The 16086-nt window shown below is 42.3% G+C and overlaps 1 protein-coding gene across 4 annotated transcripts in view; it reads right to left on the reverse strand.

Annotated features, from left to right (window-relative positions):
• Positions 1-13975, reverse strand: part of dip2bb (disco-interacting protein 2 homolog Bb) — a 41045-nt gene extending 27070 nt beyond the window's left edge. For all 4 annotated transcript variants that reach the window (XM_044023704.1, XM_044023702.1, XM_044023703.1 and 1 more), the window contains exon 1: positions 13696-13975. In XM_044023704.1, coding sequence (XP_043879639.1) covers positions 13696-13780 — 85 coding nt within the window. In that variant the 5' untranslated portion in view covers positions 13781-13975. The remainder of the gene's footprint in view (positions 1-13695) is intronic.
• Positions 13976-16086: the final 2111 nt, after the last annotated feature.

Genomic DNA, 16086 nt, shown 5'->3' on the forward strand with positions numbered 1-16086 from the left:
GATTTTCTCATTTGTGTACAATCTAGGGACACACAGTGGCGCAAGTGGCTAGCAGCTGTTGCCACACAGCAAGAACATTGCTGGTTCACGTCCCGGTCTGGGCCCCTACAATGGACTGGCGGCCATTTTGCCCCATATGTCAGCTGGGACCGGCTCCAGCAGCCCTGTGACCCTCTTATTGACGATAAAGCGGTAGACGATGTATGCATGGCGTAAAATCTAAGAAAATGTTCAGTTTCATGGAGGTTTTATCCCACTCTTCTACTTCCATCTTGAACTGCAAAACAAAATCTACACTACATGGACAAAAGTATTTGGCCACATTCAGGTGTTTCAATCAGGCCTATAATCCCCTTATCTTCAAGGAAAGGATCTTTATTGTCATTATACAACAGTAATTGCTAAGTCAGGTCGACGGTTGATCAGAGCCGCTGCGACTGCGGGCGCGGCCACAAGGGACAAACCTGACCGAATGTGTCTAGCATTCATTCATATAACCAGTGAGCTCAGAGGAAACCCACGCAGACACGGGGAGAACATGCAAACTCCACACAGAGAGGTCTCAGTCCACCCATGAATGTTAACGCTTTAGCAAACCAAGACATTTTGGACAATGCTATGCTTCCCAGTTAGTGGCAACAGTTTGAGGAAGACCCTTTTCTATTCCATCATGACTGGGCCAAAGTAAGGAATATAAAGACATGGTTTGGAAGAACTTGACTGGCCCAACCAGAGACCTGACCTCAACCCCATCGAGCGCCTTTGGGATGAACTGGATCAGAGATTTTAAGCCAGATCTTCTCGTCCAACATCAGAGCCTGACCTGATAAATGCTCTACAGAATGAATGGACACAACTTCACATAGAAGTTTGGAAGCTGTTATAGCTGCAAAAGAGGAAGCGACTTTTTATTATACCTAGTGTATATGTATTTGAATATGTCATTACAGTCCCTGTTGGTGTAATGGTCCATATAGTGTACCTACAGGTACAAGTAAAGGGACTTGACTTGCTCCCACTTTCCCACCGTGACCCGATCACGTCTGTCTCAGTGATGTCAGTCAGAATCAAACCACTTCAGTCAGGGTTTGCATGAGGCTGCCACAGCTCTCCTGCGATCACCTCAAGACTTTTTCACTGTGAGCAGAATCACGAAACCTGCATCTTCTCCCAGCTCCATACACACTCATTTGTGAGCCCTGAATTATGTGAATAGCAGGGAGACTGCTCTCTCCTCCTACCCCGCAGGCACTCTGTCTGAATAGTAATTAGCTACCGACCTCTATTCTTCTTGCCTGCTTTTTCCTCTCCCTCATCGCAGCTCGTCGCTCAGTTGCTTTCTCATGAAACTGATTAGATTTTTCAAAACCTGCTTACTGGACACAGCACAAAGCACGTTACAATATCGAACAGAGAGACCAGTATGTCCGTGGTGTTATCTCGCAGAAAACAAACGATCTCAACTAGATACGAAGATAAAACACTATAAAAACACGTCGTCATGCGTCTGCTAGAATTTAGACTTTGGTTGTCGGATTACTGCAACAAACTGAAATATTTCAGAAATATTCATCTTTCATCCTGAAGTCCAGGATGAAAGTTGACACAGGTCGGGGTGTGTTCATTTTGCAAAGCAATCTCCTTGTGTCAAAAGAGCTGTTGCACGTGTTTATGTGTAGAACAAACATCCTACACAAACCTCCCAGCAGCCTCCTCTTAACAACAGGCCATAGAACTCACACTGAGCCAGTACAGTAGATCACCCACTCGCTGCGTCCACACAGTCACACACAGCTGATCTTTGACATGTTGTCAACACTCCCTCTTGATTCATTGCCTGAGTAAAGTTAGTTCTCTTTCTCTTATATAGTTTGCCGTCAGAGAGATATCTGATATTCAATATTACGTTGGTAAAAAGGGGTTTTCCTGAATGTCTGGCCATTTTCTTTCTCTGTAAAATAAGAGCACAGCTACATAACAAGTTCAGTTTTTAACATGTAGTCTATTAGAAACATGATTAGCATGATCATGACTGGTCGTGTGAATAAAAGCAACAACATATGTGGAATGACAGGTGTGTCTATGCATGTACATGCTTGTACGCGACTGACATTTATGGCCCAGTTTCACCTCTCAGGAAGTCAGAATCTTCTGTTTTGACACAATAATCACTGTTTGACAGAGTTACCTGCATCTTGGATAAAAAAATGTCCCGGCTCCTTGTTATCTTACAGTTCTTTAATCATATTTAAGATGTCTTGAAAATCATTTTGTTCACACTTTCTTTAATATCAGCCTCAGGACTGGAGGGGCAAAAATCTTATATTATTCAAATGAACACAATCCTTGCACACAGTTTGTGTGTATGTGTGTGTGTGTGCAAGTATAGGAATGCAAGACAATAAAACTGGTATTACAGGCACTGGTGAATGAAAGAAGTGCTTTAAAAGACCCTTAAGCCTTTACACACACACACACACAAACACACACACACACACACACACACACACACACACACACACACACTGGTTTCCATGACTTCAGAGGACATTGCATTGACTTACATTCATTTCCTGGAGACTTAGTCGATCCTTAACCATAATTACTAATGACCTAATCCTAACCCTGACCTTAATCTAACCCTCAGCCTAACTCTCTTCACCTTAAAATGTAGTAATTTAAGTTATGGGGACTTGATTTTTGTCCCCATAATGTGACTGTGTAAACAGATGTAGGTCCCCACAACATAAGGAATACCAAGTACACACACACATAGAGAGAGAGAGTTGCTTAGGCCTCAAGTGATTCTCTCTCTCTCTCTGAAACAGCAGGCAGGGTGTGGCCAACTCAGGTAACAGAATGAATCATGTTTCCTTACACACACACACACACGTGTGTGCAGCATTCGTAGTGAGAACACTCAGACATAATGCATTCCCCAGCCCTTAACCCTAACCTTAAGCATCAAATTGCCTAAGCTAAACCCAATTCTAACCCTATAACCAAGCTTTAACCCTCAAAAAGCCCCTTTAAAAGAGTGACAGAACGCGAGGACCAGCCAGAATCTCCTCACTTTTCCCAAAACTTTGTCAAAATGTCCTCACTCCCTGTGGTTTCTAAGTGTTTTGGTCCTCGCAACGATAATCATACAAGAACAAACACACAGCTATTCTTCGTAGGATACTGCATTGACTTCAGTAACCATTGCCAAACTGCCTTGACCTAAAACCATAATAGACAAATTTGCCCTAAAGTTCACCAATTGTGGAGAAATTAGGTTCTGCCTCATTTGGAGCAGTTTTTTGTCTCCCTACAACGTCAGTGTTTATGCCAGAAAAGGTCCTAAGGAGGTAACAAATACAAGTACAGAAGAGAATGGGAGGCATGGAGCATAGACCAGTGTCCATGTTCTCAGGGAAAATCACCCAGTTGGTACACATCCTTACCCGTCAACTATCAGTACACTGAGTTAACTAAATATCTGACAGGACTCAGCCAGTGGCAGTTAACCCTGTACTTCACTTCCTAAAGTGGACTTTGTTTCCTCAAAAAGGCGTGGCTCACACACCTGACACACTACACTACAGCGCTTGAATTCAAACCTACTACACCACTTCACACCAGCGACAGCTTATCATCCTGCGGGATTTACAAAACAGACTCTCGTGAGTGGTGAAACTGATATATGTGTGTAGCATAATGAACATCTCTGATGCAAGATTGTACCCCAGTGTAACATTTTTTTTAGCAATTATACCAACAAAAGGTGCTTACTCACATGAGCACATGACCTGCAGTCAAGTCTAGTCTTGTCTACTCAGGCCTATTTGTTCATGCACAGTCCACGTTCACAAACAATACAACAGCTGCAGAGCCTGATCCAGCCCATCCTGTCTTAGGAGAAAAGAGAAAACTCTGGGCATTTAACATTTCTTAAACAAATCTGTACCCCTACAGACAGGTTGCTCATCTCTGTATGTTTGCCCTGCCCAAACTGTCCAGGGTGTAAACCGCTTCACCCCCGTGTCAGCTGGGATTGGCTCCAGCAAGCCTCATGTGGATGATAAAGCAGTAGACAATGAATAACTTAAAGACTGAATAAAACCAGTGAGCACTGAAATAGTCAACACTTACCGCCACCGTTAATGTAAGCACAGGCTCACAACAAGGAGAAAGTAACAAGAAGCTAAAGAGAAACTTGGATTAAGTGGCAGTGGATTCTCTGATGTGCAGAGTCTGAAACACGTGCTGCAGGCAGTCTGACTGCACTCAATAATTCAGTGAACAACACAGTGACCAGACTACTAACTCCCCTCTCCCTCCCACTGTCAACCTCACTGTCGCGTCATTTGCTTGCAGAAGAGAGAAAACATAGTTTGCAGACTGGGTTGATTCCAATTATCAGAGCGATTTGGTGAAAACACAAGTCAGAAGAGGTGGAAAGACAAACTGCAGTTCACTGTGGACATGAAAGTGAGATTGGTTCAGTTGCCCAACAGTGTGTGTCAGTGTGGAGGTCTGCACTCGGGTTGCATCTAAATTATTCAATATTTTTTGTAAACAAATATTCTTTGTGTTGTCTGTTAATGTCACTGTGTCTAAGTCAATATCAATACTAGACATAAGGTGTCACACGATACTGGAGGTCCTCTTTTTTTTGTAGTTCGTCGCCCGGAGTGCTAACTGGAGATCAGTCGTTATTGACCAGTGATTCCAGACTAACCTTTCAACACAGTGTGATCTGACAGCCTCACAAAGACATCTGTAGAGCCACAGGTGCTCCTCTTGGTGATCCACTGCACCTATTCTGCATCGAGATGTTTCTAGAGTAACCGTCTGATGGTTTGGTCATTCCTGACACAATTCCAGTGTCCAGTGGGAGTGCTGAACGTGGACGTGTACTGCAAGACAATAAAATAGATTTGGCGCCTGGGATGCTCCCTGATATGACGACGAGAAGTCTAGCATGTTAGTCTGATATCTACTACGACATGCTCCAGGACGTTGACCAAGAAGATAACAGAGTGCTCTGACGCGGCGTAACAAACATAAACATTCAGTGCATGTTAAAAGTCAGATTTTAGTCCCACCAGGACAATAATTCGGTTTTCTTGTTAGTAAAATCAAGCTAGTCTTAGTCAGACTAACATACCTCGACAATGTGATTCATAGTCTGAGTTCTTCGTGGGTGGTGTCAGACGTACACGGCCAAAAAAATCGATTTCCTCCTCCGCATTGCCTGTCTTAGTCAGACTATGGCCTTAGCTCGATTATACTGTGCATGTAAACGTACTGAGTGACTGCACACATTACCTCAAGTTCCCCACAGCGTTACCAACAGTCCATATTGTCCTCTTTGGAACTACCAGAGCACAAGACCGCGAGCATCACCCACAATGCTTTTATAGCCATGATTGACAACCCCTTGCCCCGCCTCCCCAATGACCAATGAACTCATGATTGGTCGGGGTTTTTCTTGCAGTGTTGCCAATTCCGCGAACAAGACGCAGCAAGAATCTGTGCCGCTGTAATTGATTCATAATCTGACATGGTGACCACCGTGAAAGACAAAAATATTATGTAGTCTGATTTTGGCATTAGATCTAAAAAAAGAAACATCAGCAGATTGTTTCAAGTCCTTTGTTGCGTAGTTGGTGTGTATGTCTCAGCACGGACAGGCAGGACGCGGGTGTTTTCACAACCTGGAGGTGAAACTCAACAATGAACTACTTTTCCCAGCAATCCTGCCCAGTGCAGCTTTAATACGTTTTAAAATAGACAGGCTGCATCATCCTTCCTTCTTTCCCTGTCAGTGCTGCACAGGCCCCACATGCATAAGTAAACGCCATGTGAGCACAGCGTCACATTGGCTACATCCATAAAACAACATTTTTATTTTATTTTTAGCAGATTTTCCATCCAGATAAGCCTTTTCAGCTCCATATCAGTAGATATCTGCGTCCATACACGCACACCTGAAAACACATTACACATGACCATGCGGGTTCACTGGGCATGCACGTAAACACTCTACTCTGCAGTTGTTTGCTTTGTTACAGAAAGTACAACTAATGACAAACATCGGTGAAACTTAAGAGCAGGGATTTTTGTTTTCAGAGCGATGAAGAGCGGAAACGGAAGTGGAAAATTGTCATTTTTCTTTAGGTCTGCGTATAATAAATAAAACCAACAAACCATTTATTCAGGTAACAACTGTGTCTATAGGAGCCAAAACCTGGTTAAAGCTCCAGTGTGTAACTTCTAAACATAATTGAATGAATGTGTGTTACATTAAAATGAAAATCAAATGAGTTCACACAATGCTGATGAGGTCTGCCAGCTCCACGCTGCTGACAGTTCGCCTCCATGTCTGTTTATATTCTGAAGTCACATGAAATCACCCACGCTTCTGTGGGATCTGATATTGTTTGATTCATCACCATATGTATAGTCTGTGCTTTCTCAGGATTAAAACATTGGAAATTGGTTACAAAATTCATTGTGACTGTGGTCTCCCATGTTTTTAATATACAGTCAGATTTGAAAATCCTCTAGTGTGGGGCGGATTTAAGAGACAGATTACCGATGGGAGTTGTAGAGAATAAGACAACAACATTTGAAGGGAGAAAAACTAAACTCATACAATAGTGTTGAAAAGTGACAGACAGAGAGAAGGTCGGGAGGATGAGAGTGAGAGATCCCCAGCAGCAACAGTCCTGGCCCAGTGTGACTCACAGACTAAATGAGCCAGGCATGTTGCCCCCTGATGCTCTGTGACCTAGATTGAGAAACGCAGGCAGGAGCGTAATCTATCATTTCTCTCTCACTCCGTCAGTATGGACCGGTTGCTGAGATGAAAAACCCGTCTCTCCTCCACAGCCTCACAGACGGATGGCAGAGTGGACGCCGGTCACAAGGAACAGCACACAGGGGCTAAACGTCTCCTGTGAAATGTGTGAGAAACTGTTTTCACTGGGCATGGGATGCATTTTCAGCTCCAGTAAGGAAAGTATGCACTTGTGTACACAAGGGTACAGATGCCATGGCGTTCATTATAGGCTATAAACAGAGATGTGTCATACTATAAAGTGTCAACGCCAACATTTGCAGCACCACATCTATAAGCTCTGCAATATCAGGCAGTTATTTACGTGATTAGCCTGAAATCAGTCCTAAAGATCCCCTCACTATTAACTTGTTGAGTTGTCTGTATCCTTACAGTTTGGTCACAATACGATCAGAAATCAGTAAAACTGAGAACATTCTGATAAGCCGTACTTTGTATTTAGTCTTAATTATCAGACATTTAGCTCAATGATCAACTTGAGTCTCAGAGAATTTCTAGCTCTTCAACAGCTCCCTCATTGTCATGATATACAACATAAGTCAAACTTATCAATCATTAAAGGTAGGGATGGGCGATATGGACATTTTCTTTATCACGATATTTATTTCTTATATCGTACTATATCGATATATACAGTATATCACGATATAAATCACATTAATATTTCTATCAAACTTAAAGTTTCCCCTTTACTCTGAAGTGCCGAGGCGAGCTATGCTGGAACTGGGTAGTGGAAAAACCTGTAGTGCAGACATCCCGTTAGCGTTGAGTTAGCTCTTGTGTTCTTCAGGGGAGGGACAGCACTTCTTCTTATCAGTGGGTAGTGAGCGGCTATACGCCGCATTAACCTGACGGGAGAGCCGCTGTTGGAGGCGGAGCCAATGTTGCTTCTGGTGTGTTGGTGCGCGTGGCTGCGCTAATGAAAGCATTAGCACACGTGCCGCCCCCTGCTTGTCACGTGACGTGGCTGCAGCTATTCCAACCACAGGATTGATTCAAAGCACCGTTTTCTCTCATTGCCATTGGTTGTTTGGGTTGTCTGTCAAAACATGGCGTTCTATCGAAGTTCTATCGAGTGCGTCTTGCTTTTATATCGAGGAAAAGTTCTATCGTGATATATATATATCATTATCGTATTATCGTCCAGCCCTTATTAAAGGTCCAGTCCACAACATGTCAGAGGGTTTATTGGCAGAAAATGAATATACTATCCAGTATTATGTGTGTATAATCGTTTTGAAATCTATTTCGTTTTACCTGTGAAAAAAAGACTTTCGTACTTTTGTACTTAAGGCAAAGACCTTGCTTTACATAAGCCAACTTGTGCTGCCATGTTTCTACAGAAGCCTGGATGGACAAACCTGCCAGAGCAAGCATTTTGTATTTTGAAGTGGAATATTTTCTGGTATGTGAAGGCCACCGTAGTTACTCCAAGTGCTTGGTAAAGACAGGGGTGAGCAGAGGAGCACATTTAGCTGTAGTTAATGGCTTTTTGTGTTCTGTTTTACTTTTTGATGTCAGACACTGCCGACATTTGGATCTATTCTGTACTTTTATGTGTGTTTTAGGGCCGGGCTTATACTCATTTTTAGGGTATGTAAAATATTCATCTTTTTTATTCTGTGATATTAATATTCTGTGAATTATAGGTCCTTTGTTGGCTGTTGTCACTGTCGTGCTGTGTATTGTTCTGTAACAGTAAAGTATATTTGACTATATTTGAAAAGATTTGATTTTGGTACTTGACAGTTTTTAACCCTGGAAGTGACAGACGCACGTCTGAGATCAACGTCATGCACTGCACCCTGTCTCCTCGCGTGAGCATCTGTTCAAAGGATACTCTGGTCCTTTTTACTCTGTCTCTGACACTTTCACTCAGTCACTTACAAACAAATTACAGGAGCTGCAGACTCTACAATGCCCCCACACTCCTCGGCTGAGCAGTTGTGGTTCAGTGCTCTAAATTCCATTCTGGCTAAATCTCTGAATCTTTGATCCCTTCAATGGCTTTCTTTGTGTCCTTACAGTCAGTGAGGTTATAGTAGGAGGAGCTACTCTCTCTCTCGTACACACACACACAATCTGCTGTCCACAACGATTGCTGCATAAAATGCTGCTGATGCATATTTTCCCTTGCTTGATGCCGGGGGAGTCCCATCATCTATGGGGACAACAATGAGGTGATTGTTGCCATGTAAAAGATATCCATGAGAGAGTTGGGTGGCCAGCTGCTTCTCTCCTTGTGCCATCAGGATTGAGTTGTCTGCGTAGCAGACGGCAAACGCACTTGAGGAAGCTATATGATGCAGCTACAGGAGCGGGGCATCTGGACAGTGCTAAGCCTTTTTCATCAACAACACCAACTCGTCTCTTGAGGTTAAATTACGCGTAACAGAGTCCCGATCCTCCGAGGCCAAGGCCGCAGCAGAGGGACACACACTCTGGGAGAGTCACCTTACCATTAACTTAAACTTTAGCCTCGACATACTAAAACCATCACACATGAGTGATGATGGGCCCAGTTAGACCATCTGACCAGAATACAGCAGCACTTTGCAAACTGTTACTCAACAAAAACACTCCATTTACAAAGTTTGAGACTTTGTAAATGTTATTTTCTTTGGATTACTAAAGTTACTAAAGGAAAATTACACAAGACTTGATTAGATCATGACCACTTAGGAACATTTAGGAAGTAGAAATGAAATATACTCTCCCTGAGTGTGTTTGACTAAGAGTTTAATTGGTTAAGGTTTAGAATAAGCTTTTTATGTGGAGTCATCTCAGCAGCTTGTCCTTTCAGGCCACCGTAGTGCACACTTGGGAAAAATGGGAGTTCTCTGCTAGTGACAATCTGCAGTCTCACCAATAGATGCTACTAACTCTTGCAGGCTGGACCTTTAACAGTAGGCCACTTAAAAATCAGCTGATGTGAGCCTATGGTGGACATCTTCAGCATCAGCATTTGTCGCTAAACTTTCACCTTTACACCTTTAATTCACAGAATAAACAATATGCCAAAGTGTGTAAAAACTGAAACTAGACACTATCAGTATAACAACCCTGAAATGAGCAGAAAAAATGAATTTGCACGATGAACAAAACCACAAAATGCTCTCTCTGGGATGTTTTTTGACAGAGGATTCTCTACAACAAGGTTCCTTACTCCTGGTCCTGGGGACCCATTGTCCCTCTTGCTTCAGATGTTTCCCTGCTCCAACACACCTAATTCAAATGAATGGGTGGTTATCAGGCTTCTGCGGTTCTCGCTGATGTGCTGACCATTTGAATTAGGTGTGTTTGCAGCAGGGAGACATCTAAAACATGCAGGACAGTGGGTCCCCAGGACCAGGATTGAGAAACCCTACTCTAAAAAGATATAAAACCCCGGTAAACCTGATTGCAGTCCAAAAAAACATGCTATCAAATGATAGGAGGAGGCAACAGTGGTGGTAAAAAAAAAGAATAAAAAGAACAGCCACCACTTCATCTGTCAAACAGGGTGAGGGTTCTTTTACAGCTTGGACCTTTGTGGCTGCCAACAGAAATGGCACACTGCCATTTATTGATGATTTCACTGCTGATGGTGCAGCAGAATGAATAAAGAGGTAACCAGGGGCATTCTATCAAATGCATCAGAACTCATGGGTCATCTTTCAGTTGGACAATGATCCACAGCCACAGCAACAACAAAAAAAGTGTTTCAGGGTGAAGAGGTGGAGGTTCAGTCCTGGAAAATCCACTTGAACACACAGTGATTTCACCGTCTCTCACCCATGTTACGTAGTTAACATATGCCCCATCCTCCATTACAGACACTCATTATCTCACTGTTAATTGCAGTCTATTATTAAACATACCACATTCTGCACTCCATAGTGGCTCGGGTCAAAGTCGCCACAGCAACACTCTGTGACAGTAACCATTGACAAATTCTGGGCTTAGTCTGAGGATAAAGTGAGAACTTCTCATACAGAAGGAAATAAAAACCCATAGCTGCATCACTTAAATATGTATTAATATTTGTAGTGCACAGATTTAAATACTAAATGAATAGTATACGGCTGAACGTGTTGTGATTTGGCTCACGGTCGCTGGCGTTCATCAGTACCGTCGCTAAATAAATAGTAGAGCATTTCATCGAATTACCAAAGATTCCAAGATATGACAGAGTTGGATCACTGCCCTAAAATCTGCTCAGATCAAGCACACAATGTCTGATGGGCCGCCACTGATGTGCCCTTGTTTGTTACAACGCCACCTACTGCCACCACCTGATGTATGTAGACTAGCGGTGTTGTGGACACTGTATACTGTCCCTCTCTGCCTTTGACGTGAGATTCCAAGCAGAACAATGAGCGAGTAATGTTAAATGCAAATTCCAAGATCTCTGGCTCACCAAGAACAATTACTTGGCCAAATGCAGAGCATGCTGCAAATCTATAAAAGTGGACACGGATCTTTTGCCCTCCCATTTTAAGCTGTGTCAACTAATTTGGTCCTTGAATTTGAGGAAATTGATCCTGGCAAGTCTTTAAATTTGATGTCAATCAAGGTGCGGGAAACCTCGAGTTTTCTGGAGTAGGACGTAAGAAGGTTAACCAGGAAGGCAAAGATTATTAGGGTCAGATGTGTTCAGTCTGTCAGGTTCTGCGAAATACTGCTCAGACTGCTTGAAACAAGCACTGGCAGTGAAAAGCCTTTTGCTGTCGCCATGGTGGTGTTGATAAAAGCTGAGTCATGTGACATCCGGAGCTGTTGGCTATTGCAGAGCCAACAATTCACAATCCACACTTCCGCCAATTAACCTGAACACATGTCTTTACACTGAGGAAACCAATGTATTTGGAGAAAAAAACCACCAAGACAGAGACAACGTGCTAACCACATGGGCCTCTACTCAAACCAGGACTTGACCTGTGAGGTGACGGTGCTGACTAACTCTGACCCTAAAACCGACTGGACGTGTGCATTATTATTAGTATTATTATTATTATAATAATACAGTGATAATGGGATAGTTAAACTGTCTGTTCACCTGTCCTCCCACATGGGCAGGACACGTCCAGGTATCCGTGTGTGTGTGTGTGTGTGTGTGACAGTGGAGCAAGAGGCACTGAGGCATCATTAGTGGCACATACATACATCTCCCTGCTTGGCTCTCCGTGTAAAACACAACATTACTCATCCACCCCCGAGCGCCTGAGATCTGCACAGCACCAATCAAGCTCCTGCGCTGTGATTCACAGTGTGAGGAGGAGATTTGCATAACAGCCAGCACCATATTCCTTTTCCCCAAAGTCAGTCAAAGAGCTATTAAAATAAAAAACAAAGAGGGGAACTGTGAATCTACTAATTATTTACTGGGTTCAGCACGTTTTAATATGTTGACATCTTGTATTTAAAAACACCAGAAATACCTTTTTAAATTAAGAATAGAAGCCTTATCTACCTTCAGTGAAAAGCAATGAGAAAATACAGATGTTTCCATTTTGGGAGTCAAACTACAGAATGAACTCACTGATTAATTGAAATTTTTGAGTTTTATAAATACGAAATGCTATCATTTACTGTGATGTAATTATTTCTATTTTATACGACTGATTTATTGGTTTATTGCAAGGATTGTATAGGAGAGGCAAAAATAAGCCTTAGGCTTCAGCGTAGTTCATGTGTGGTTATAACTCAAGTGCCACTTTATTAGGTTCATCTGTTCAACAGCTTGTTAACACAAATATCTACTCAGCCAATCACTTGCCAACATCTCAAAGCTTTTAGGCACGTAAACATGACTGAGGCAAGCATCGGAAGATCAAACCACAAATCAGAATGGGGGGGAAAGGTAATTTTCATGCACAACCATTTCTAGAGTTTATAGAGAACTGTCCAAAAAAGAGAAAGCATCGAGTAAGAGGCCGTTGTCTCAGAGCAAAAATGCCTTGGTGAAGTCAGACACCAAAGGAGAATAATAGATAGAAGGCAAGTCTGTGAAGGTTCTCAGTCAAATGAACTTACATGAGTTCTGCAGGACTAAAGAAGCCTCTTAGATGAGATGTGAGACACAACTCACTCTCCAAATCAAAATGATCTATGAAAATAAGACCATATATGATCACATTGTTCTTTTATAAAACATATAACTATCCTTGTGTATCTGCTGCAGTTTAAGCGGCACAGTGGAGTGCTGAAGGGGCCACAGAGTCCACTGACATCTGAGAGAGTTGAAAAGAAAGAGCATTATCCCTAACACTGACCAGTTAAAGCCTAACACAAACCTTAACCTAACTGCAAATTATACTTGAGAAATTCCTCTAATCCTCAGATTATTGTATGCATTTGGACCAAGTTTTTGGTGTACTGGTCCTGATAAGGTCAGTGTTTATGCCAGAAAAGGTCCTAAAGAGGTAATAAATGCAAGTACACACACAGGCCTTTGGGATGACAAGTATGACCCATTTTCCTCCTCTTAAGTGTAAAGGCTCGTGGAGCAAAGCTGCTAAATCACTGTTCGACAAACATGATGTGGATCCAGTCAAGAATGTTGAGGAAGTTGATATTAAAATGTGCCAGATTACAAATATAAACGTGCACGTTTCTTCATAGCGTGTGTCACAGAGAGAATGACGAGCACCTGGAACAACCAGAGTACTTGCTGTACAAATGTCAGCTTGAGAAGGGAGGTCAGTGTGTTGTTAATCATTTGTTGTATTCGTGGCCGGATCCACTGCAGCAGCTCTGAGTGGGCTCTCAGCCCACTGACACGGGACAGTCTGTCTGTCTGTCCGTGGCTGGAAACACGTAAACACGCTCCACATCCACACTTCTCTCTACCAAACAAGGGGTCTTACCTTCGGAGAGCTCCAGATCCAGCTCCGCCAGCTGGTCCCTAACCTCTTTAGGCAAAGCCGACAGATCAACACCGCGGTCGGCCATCGTTGCAAGCACAGCGGCGGCGGCGGCAGCCTGCGGGATGTTTGCGGGATCTCGGGCGACAGCAGCTACTGTCCAGCATAAAGTAAACAGAAACTGATCAGGACGTTGCCGTGGTGGTGTTTACTCCATCTTCGTGACTCCCTGACACCGCCATGACTGTGGGAGATGAGAACAACTCGCCAGAGTCTCTGTCAGTCACGTGACCAGGGCTGCTGATGATAATTACTGTGACAGGACGCTGGGGTGGAGTGGACTCTATGCGCCCCCTGCTGGACATGCTGTTACAGCTCACCTCTGCCTCCCTCACAGACCATATGTGAGGAAGAGGAGGATGATTATTGGGAATAAATCTGCCTCCTGTGAAAAGTCTGTTGCTGACTTTGCTCGACCTATTTACACCACTGTATTTTAACACTTTGGTGATTATGGTGTTACTTTAAGAGCTCCATATTTTCTCAGGTGTTAACCACTGATTTACATATCTGAACAGAAGGGTGTCAAAAAGTGGTTAGAAATGTATGTGTAAAGTATGTTCTTTTGGTATTTAACTGAACCAAAGTACCAAACTGTACCGCTGTGGAAACAGGTTTGTTCACACATGGCTGAGGTAATGGCTTTTAATTTTTTTTATAAGAGTGTATTTTGAAAAAGAATATGCTACACTCAATACCCCGTAATGTCAAAGCAAAGCAGAATTCTACTTGTGTCTGCTCTAACCTGAAAAGGTTCCTGTGGGTGTGAATTAAAAAGAGAGGCTGTGAAGCTCTGTTAAGCTGAGGAGAACAAGGTGTTCATTCTCTGTGAATTTAACACTACGAGCAAACCCTATTACGTACTGTGCAAATAATCATGTAATCCATTGTTAAATGTATTTGTCGTTGAGTCATTCTCGACTCAGTGACTAAAATGCAAGAGCAAGACAGCAGAGGCACAAACTGGGGCTCAATGGAAATGTGTTGATGAATTTTTCTTTTTCTTTAATTTATTTTATTTTCCCGAGACAACTTATTAATTAGTTGACATTATACACAAGTTATTTTTCCCATCTTGAGGCCTGAGTATTTGACAAAGATCCCCCCATACAGATATTTTCAAGATATTTTTTATCATGTAGTTCAACCTCTTGTTAAACATGTAAAAGACATCTATGCTCTCAAACAAAATAAGGGAACATAATATCACGTGATGGAAAAAAAAAGCCAAAAAAATGTCCACAGTAAAAACATTGTGAAACAATGACAATATTAAAAAAACAAAACAGTGTGACAAGGGAGGACACAACATGATCGTTTTGGAAGTACAATGCAGTACAAAACAACCTACAGTTTAAAACTCAAATTTCAAAAGAAGCACCTTGCACACGAGTGAAGTCTACTTCGTGATATAAGACGGCTTTTCAAATGTCAGAAAGCAACCAGGCCTATAGGACATCTGTGCGTCCCTACAGATGAGCATTCATTACCAATCTCATTCATTCATCTTCTCATTTTCTCCACTTACCTCCGAATTTACGCTTTCAACTGAAATAGACCAAACCGCTCTCAGTGGCTGGGCTACATGCATCAGCTAAATGCAACAACATTGATATTCAATAGAAAAATATATTGCACTACTCTTTCCTCAACTGAAATGCCAGGATAAATTATTTAAAAATGCATTAGGTTTGATTATCGTTAAAGGGCCTTCTAAAGCTAACCATTTCACGGACTGAGGATGGAATTCTAACAGTTCTAACAGGGAACATTTTAGCATCAATAATTTGAGGCTTTTGAAAACACATCAATAACCAGTGATAGTACAATGAGGAATAAAGAAACAGTGGTATGCACCAGCCTTGAATTATCCATGCAGCCAATAGGGTTTGATACATACAAGATTAATGTAATGGGGCCTATTCAAAATGGCTTAAAACTAAGGCTACAAAACTCAGACAGACACGTACAAGGTAAACTGTGTACACAGTTATAATTTGGTTTGTTACACATTCGGCTGACTCAACCATTGTGTATTTAAGGATAGTTTATGGAAAAGGGAAAAAACAAACAGACAGAGTGAACAGTAAACAGAAAAAGAGCATTAGCAACACTTTCAACACTGCCTTTTACTGTAGTCAGTGACTCAGCCATCTCTCGTGGTACTTTCAGAGTCTAAATATTATACAAATGCCCAGTTTTAGGCATAGAAATTATTTCTTACATGAAAAATACAAGGTAACTTACAGTAAAACCGTCAGCTTGAAAAGCAACCAACCTCATCACAGCCAGCATGTGGGACAAAACTGGACTAAAGCTGCATTTTTATGTGAA

This window comes from Solea senegalensis, linkage group LG4 (genome assembly GCF_019176455.1).
Source record: "Solea senegalensis isolate Sse05_10M linkage group LG4, IFAPA_SoseM_1, whole genome shotgun sequence".
NCBI lineage: Eukaryota > Metazoa > Chordata > Actinopteri > Pleuronectiformes > Soleidae > Solea > Solea senegalensis.